General features: G+C 39.4%; 1 protein-coding gene across 11 annotated transcripts in view; it reads right to left on the bottom strand.

The window, feature by feature from the left end:
• Positions 1-1,508: 1,508 nt before the first annotated feature.
• The window catches only part of TMEM260 (transmembrane protein 260), a 63,691-nt gene continuing 57,494 nt past the window's right edge, over positions 1,509-7,705 (bottom strand). For 6 of the 11 annotated variants that reach the window (XM_073011013.1, XM_073011012.1, XM_073011020.1 and 3 more), the window contains one exon: positions 1,509-3,786. In XM_073011013.1, the coding sequence (XP_072867114.1) occupies positions 3,532-3,786 (255 nt within the window). In that variant the 3' untranslated portion in view covers positions 1,509-3,531. The other 5 variants (XM_073011015.1, XM_073011017.1, XM_073011014.1 and 2 more) reach the window with 5 other exon arrangements.

The following is a 7,705-nucleotide window of genomic DNA, read 5'->3' as shown; positions in this document are numbered from 1 at the left end:
CATTAGAATGGTTTTGCATTCACAACAAAATGTGAATCTCTTATGGGGTTGAAGTTGTTTTCTTTACCTAACCATAAGACTTGAAGCCAGTCAGAACAGAATTTTAAGTAATATCCTGTGTTGATGCATTTATAAAACATACCAGAAGTCAGAGTAACAGGATTCTTTTTTCTTTTTTTTCAACCTTTGGTATAAAATTTTTCCCTAAATATTAAAGCATTAACATTTAAACATTCTGAGGGATATTGATGAGAACTATGATTAAAGATTCATAATATTTCACTTTTAAAACAAACTTTAAAAACTACTCTTCAGATCCTAGCCTGATGACTTAAAATTACCAGCAGGGTATCATAAAAACAACCCTAACACTCAAAATGGGTTTTAAATATCATAAAGGCTAAACATTATGGTTCTACCAAGAGAAAACACTAAGAATATGAGCAGAAATAACATTTCACAATTTCTGTTACAATACACTAGTAATTGATTCTCTTCTATTTTGGCTACATTTTGAGTAATAGAACAGAAGCATTTAACAAAATGGGTCCTTTTAAAAAAACAGAAAAAGGCAAGTCAATACCAAGAACCAAGCATACTCCCATCAGTGGGAACAGGGGGCATAGGGAGTGCAGCCCACCCAGTGGTTAGGTAACTTGAGAGCCACCATCCACTTCTCCACTTGCCCTCTGGTGCGTGCCAGCCTTGGTGCCAGGGCAGCAGGGCCCTGATGCATGTGGAGAGGCAGACAGTTTCATTGGCACCTCAGGCCGAAGTCCAGGCAGAATTTGGCCTTGTGGAGTTCCTGTTGTCTTGCCAACCCATGGCACTCCCAGGACACTGCTAGGAGAACGCTGGCCAAATCCTGCATGAGAAGTCACCTCCATCACAGTCCCCTCAATGTTGGGGGTCAGACTACAGGAAACCGCTTTTATCAGACTTTGTGGTGTCTGTACACTAGCCAAGGAAAGTAAGAGAAAGAAAAAGAAAGCAACTTGTTTAATCTCGTCTAACAGAAAGGAAAGGATTCTCCAAAGTAGTTGATCTGGGAATGAAGCCCAACATCCCTAAATCTCAGCTCAGTTTACTAGTTTTTCATTTACCAGTGGTTTTTAGAAACTTATTATGATCCTATCTATTCTGGGCAACTATATCATTGGTTTCTCAAAGACAGAGTGGCCCAAAGCCGTTGTTGCACACATACAAAATAATCTATGTACCGTTTGACAATAATCTATACATAAAGCACATTCAGCCATACACATATCTCCATAGTACAGACACATATTTTAAAAATATTTAAAAGCAGAGATTCTCAAAAAGAGGTCTTCATTTGCCATTCTTAAGGCGACTACTAGGAAATATCACTTTCAATAAGGTTCCTCAAACACCACATGTGTATGCAGATGCAGCGATGGATATTCACATACCTGTGTATAGATGTTCAGAAACAAACATGACCATCACACATGTGTGCAATCTCTTTTCCGAACCAATAAAGACAATGCTTTCCTAAGAAATGTTTGAATTTTATTGTACTTTCTTTTTTAAAAGAAAAGAGAATATCATAATCTTACACAATTTCTTTCGAATGGATAAACTTAGACAATTTATCAACGCTTCCTTACATTTTTACACCACACTGAACTCCAACAGGTTTTTGTTTTAAGGTAAACCAGGTTTTTGGTACTTCCCTGTGGAGAAGTTACTTTCAAGTCAGTGAAAGTTCTTGGCCCATGATTAAAAGTCTTTGCCAATTAGTACTCAACAACTTCAATTCATTTTTTTCTGGTTCAAGATGAGTAGGAGCCTAATAAGGCTGTGATAAAAGGGCAAAAGGCACTGAGAGCCAAAAGCGGATTAATGAGCTCCTCCATTTATTTGTCTTCCTAACAGCTGAACTGTTACAACTATTGACACTCTTCAAAAGGTTCCGCTCTGAACCCTGTCCAGGCACTGCAGGCTCCAATGGACATCTTCAAATCCAGAGAATGGAGGGGCAAGAGCTTCCCCTGTGTGATGCCAAAACCAACAAAGCCCCATGGATCAGGTAATGAAACTTCAGCTTTTCCCCCTTTGAGATTTATTTACTGGCAGCTGACAAGGGGCAAATTCAGCTCGAATTGTGCAGTCAAGGCCCTGTCAAGCTTTTAGAGGCACCCTTGTCTTGAAGCACCTTCATGACTGGCATTTCACTCAAAAGCCCTCGGCACTGGTCCTTAACAGCTTATGACATCACAAAGGACACTCCAGACAGATGCCTACATGGCATCCTGCAGCATTTTAAAAGAGAATTAGTGGTTTTAATTATGGTCGTAGTATGAAAGGGAACCATGCAAGCTCCACAGGAGACCTTTGATCAGACCCTTTTGCTAGTACAATGCCACGGAACTGTGACTATTCCTGGTAAGGGGCCTTTTCTTGCTGAATGACTCACCAGTGATCTTTGAATGCAGACAAGCTTCTAGCCCTCCCTCTTCATTAGTGAGCATTTCTATACAGGGGCCTATATAGTGCTTGGAGTCTAGGAGCTATACAATTGGGGGGAAAAGAAGCCCTACACATTCTGGCCTCTACTTAGGAAGTGCTGAAGGACTCTGAGTGACTTTATTCATTAAAACAGGTTGCTATTAATTAACTGTCATAATAAAATAAAGAACTATTATTTGCATTTCTTACTATGTTCTCTTTAGTAATATGTATAAAAGATGCTTGTAACAGAAATGAATTTATTGAGCCACTTCCCCCATCCCCCCCAATCCCTGCCATTTTTTTCCCCTTTGCATTTTGGCAGCAAGAGCCTACTAATTATTGGGCCTAGATCTCTGAGTCCAGATAGAAATAAAACATAAATATAAAATTAATTAAGAAAATGCAAAATCCTTTTTACTCACCAGTTTCTGCAACTGAAATAAGCAAACATCAAATTAGCTTTTTTTTTTTTTCAGTGATTTCCGAGAACGATCTAAGACAGTAAAACACAAACTTTTTTCAAAATATCACCCACTTGGTGCTTAGCTTGAAGTGTAAGACTATGTAACAACTATAGCTACTTTGTAAAAAATGTACTCTCACCTAAAGCCTAACATGATTCATTCTTTTTGTTCAGGAAACAGAAAATGTCTTTGGTCTGGTATTAATATCAAAAGAATTTAACTTTAAAACTGATTCCAATAAGCATGGCCCTTAAACAGTTCATGGTCAGTATTTAGTTATATGAAAATGGTTCATTCTCTTCTAGAATCTAATCCAGCGCAGTCATCTGGTAAAAGACTGGAAGTCAGAAGACTTTTCATAAAGCTTCTCACTGAAATGGTAATTTGGTAACATGGGATAAACAGAATTTTGCATAAATAGTAGATCTTAGTCACTGAACACCCCATTAAACAGTACTGCTGGACCATGTTACTTATATCTGGGAGATGACTTAGTTTTAAATTTTTTATGCAGCTTCTTTTCTTGAAGAAAAAACTTCCGGACTTCAGAATTTTGGAAGCTGAATGATGAGCAGGTTTTTCATATTTTGCTGTGTCAGACATTTTTCCTGTTTCTCAGACTTTGCAGTTCTTTTCTCAGGTGCTTTAGAGCACCTAAAATATCAGCTTGCTGTGGATCATTCCGTGCTTTCTGAGAGTACAGACGGAAATGTCTGATGGTTTCAGATAACAGCACTTCAGGGTCTGCATCTCTTGCCTGAAGACGCAGCATCCGCTCACAGGCAATGGCATAGTTCTTGTGCCAATTCACTGGGTGCTCCTTTTGCAAATAGACAATCTCCTTATAAAGCTAGAAAACAGCAGAAATGTTGGTATTCCATTGTTATTCTTTGACTTTTTTTTTCAAAAACAAACAAAAAAACCACAGAGGAATTAATAACAAGAAACAAAAAATTCAAGCAGTCTCCAGTAAAAATCTAATCATTGCTAGGCCATGCAGAAAATGCAAGAATGTTACTGTAATTATTACAGTAGCAGGAGGCAAATATGCTGCATCTAAAACTGCTTCTGAGGTTTTCGGATGTTGCAGGGGAAACCTAAGACACACTGTGTTAGGACAAAATACTCTTCCTCCAGAAAGATGTCCTTCTGGGGAAGGGATTTAGTTTTAATTCATGGAAAGCTATTTACTCAACAGGCAGAAGAGTTGAAACTCTAAATTTAGCTGTTGGAGGAAAAAGAAACAGCTTTCTTTAGAAGACTGCCTGGAAAAAGAACTTGAAGGAATTTAAATTTTTGTACCACATTTTTGACAGAAATTTCTCTCTACATTAAAAATAACACTAATAACAATAGCAACGATAAAACAATCCAGACAAATTCATCATCACAGAGGCTGAGTGTGACAGAATTTAAGAGATATCCTTAAAGTGAGATACTGAAAAGCTTCACAGTATCCTGTAATTTACAATTTTGATAGTTAAAACTTTGCCCATAGGAATTTAGAATTTCGCTTTTCAACATGAGAGAGAGTATTAATTGTATAGAGTTAGATTTTTTGATATTGAGTTTTCTAGAGGAAACACATCAAAAATTTAACAAATAAAACATATAAATCTGCAAAATGGAATATTACAGTTGCTTATTTGGGAATCTCACAGCTTTCTTGGAGATTGTCAAGTTAGAGCTGTATTCACAGGCGTTTAACCTGTAGACTTTCTGAGACCACAGGAAAGCAATAGTGCTTTCTCCGAGGGACAAGTGCTTTTTGAATTAGACATGACATCGTTTAGTTAAAAGAAACCCAATCATATTATCTATTTTTCCAATTCCTACTCCAGGGCAGACAAATGCATACCTATTTTAAAATACCACCCTCACGAAAAATTCCATAATCCATGTTTGATATATTGTTTCAATAGTCAACAACCCTCAGTCATCCAGCTGCCTTTTAAAGCAAATTTCCCCTTAGTTCCCTTGATTTTACACAATAGGGAAGAGGCTGGGTATGGTGGCCCATACCTGCAATCCCTGCACTTTGGGAGGCCGAGGCCAGAGGATTGCTGGAGACCAGGAGTGGGAGACCAGCCTGGCCCACAAAGCAAGACCCCCATCTCTAGTTATAAAAAATAAATAAATAGAAAAGAAAGAAAAAATGGGAAAGAATCACCACGCGCTTTCATATACATCAAGATTACTGTGAGCCTCCTACCCTTTTATCCTCTTGGTAAAATATTCAAAGTTGCTTTACCCTTTTCCTCATCGTTTTTTCTCCAGTGGTTTCTCTTCCTGAGGCCTCCTCTGATAAGACACAGATATAAAGGCTGTAGCATGCTGCCCTACACAAAGTAGGCATTCAGGAGCTGTCCAGTTTTCAAAATCCTACTAAGTTTTTTTGTTGTTGTTGTTGCTTTACACATACCAATTTTATTTTGTAAATTAAGTATAATACATATTTCTATAGAAATATATACCTGTTAGATTCATGTTTGCTACTTTTTTATTTTTAATTTTTGCAGGTACACAGTTGGTGTATATATTTATGAGGTACATGAGATACTTTGATACAGGCCTGCCATGCATAATAATCACATCAGAGTAAATGGGGTATCCATCACCTCAAGCATTTATCCCTTCTTTGTGTTACAATCCAATTATACTCTTCCAGTTATTTTTAAATGTATCATAATGTTGTTGGCTGTAGTTACCCTGTTGTGCTATCAAATACTAGATTGTATTCATTCTGTCTAACTATATTTTTGTACCCATTAACCATCCCCACCCCACCAACCCACACTAAGGTGCTGAAGTCCAAAGTAGATGCCAATACTTCCAGGAGCATTTCCCCAACTGCTCCAGAGAATGGAGGCTCATTCATGACCCACCTACTAGTCTTCAGGCAGCAGGACACCTTCAAATTATGCAATTTATTCCTATAGGAATAAATTGGCTATTCCCTGCCCTGCTCCCCCACCATGCCTAAATTATTAAGTCACCTGAACTTAATATTCTGTATGAGCTATTGAGTAGGATAATGTAAACAGCAACAAAAATATATTCTTTACACCTAACAAGAACATTCTTGAAAAACTAGCACTAGGGGTGGTAATTAAGTAATTACCATGAAGTAATTGGCCTCATTTGTCTTGTAAACATTGTCACACATCTGGAGACTATGCAAAGGAGATACCAATAATCTGTATTCACTGAAAAAAAATAGAGCTTGCTGACCCAAAGGGACAACAAATCCACAAGCGAGCTTTAGTAGTAGCCTAACAACGCACCATGGAAGCGGTCACTGATGAGAATATAAAATATCAGTAAGTCTCAGCTTTCTCGCAACTAAATATTACTTGTTTTTCAAAGAATTACAAGGTATTAGAGATAAACAGGATTATTATATGAACAGGATATGAAAGACGATCTTTTCAAGTTTAAAGCCCATTTTCTTTTTTAGAAAAAAAAAAAAAATAAAGGCCTGGAGAGGTTCATTGACTCACAGTTGACAATTAACGGCAGAGTGGGCCTAGTAGCTGGGCCTCCCTACTGCCAGACAGAACTCCAGCATGCTGCCTTCTATAATCGGGTATCTTGCTGTCCTCAAGTGGGGTGCCTCAGAGGGTTCTGCCTTTGCCCCCATGGCTTGCTCCTTATGGACTGCTCTCCCCTCCCTCTCTCGCCTCCTTGCCCTACCATCTGTCTGGTTAGCTCCTTCTGATCTTTCAAGATGACACTCCAATGACATTCCCTCTGGAAGCCTTCCCTTCCTTCCTCCCTCACCAGCCTACTCCCCAGCTTGCTCCGGTCCAGTGCTCTGGGTTTCCGTAGCACCTCTGCGTGCCTCTCACAGCACTCTCAAGTCTGAACTGTGACTGAAGACTTGATCTTCTGTCTCTCTCTCTAGCCTGCCACCTTTTTGATAGCAGGGATAAGACTTAACTGTCTGCAGCACACTATTTGCTATGGAGTGGGTGCTCAAGAAATGCCTTGTGAGTGAATATAAGTGAATAAACAAGGAACCAGAGATCACAATTGAGGAGTAAAAGTAGTCGTACTGATTGGACACCATGCTATTTTGTCTTAGCACCAAACACTTGTCCTGGCTGAGTAGAACCACAGCAGTCTAGAGATGGCAGAAATATCTCAGCTGCTCATATATACAGGTCCTACCCTCTGTTTTCATTGGCCCGTGTCAGGATATTAGTTTCCTACAGAGCAGACTCTGCAAGTGTCTGAAGTGCCCAGCGCCATAAGTCACAGCAAAGCAGAGACTTGGTTACAAGAGTGCCACAGCAAGCCTCCTGTATCTGCTCCCACTTCCCATCAGAGAGGACCGATGTGTGCAAGATCTTCAGTGTGTCTGTGTCTTCCGAAGGTTCATTTGGCTTCCTGGGGCCACAGTTAGAAGACAGAGCCACCCTCCATGACTCTCTCTCTTCTCATGAAATCTCAACAAGCTACGGCCCTATCATTTCAAGTGGAGCCAGGGTCATGACTTCTGCAGAGAGAGTAACCAGCTAGAACTTGTTTTATATTAAGCTGTTATATTCGTTTCCTATTGCCATTGTAACAAATTACCACAAACACAGTGGCTTAAAACAACATACAATTATCACCTCGCACTTCTGGAGGTGAGAAGTCATAAAACCAGCATGACTGCGCTCCTTCAGGAGGCTCTAGAGGAGAATCTGTTTCCTTACCCTTTCTTACTTCCTCCAGAGGTGGCCTGAACTCTTTTACTCCTGGCCCCTTCCTCCATCTGCAAAGTC

Source organism: Chlorocebus sabaeus, chromosome 24 (assembly GCF_047675955.1).
Source record: "Chlorocebus sabaeus isolate Y175 chromosome 24, mChlSab1.0.hap1, whole genome shotgun sequence".
Lineage (NCBI taxonomy): Eukaryota > Metazoa > Chordata > Mammalia > Primates > Cercopithecidae > Chlorocebus > Chlorocebus sabaeus.
This window is presented reverse-complemented; position numbering and strand designations above follow the sequence as displayed.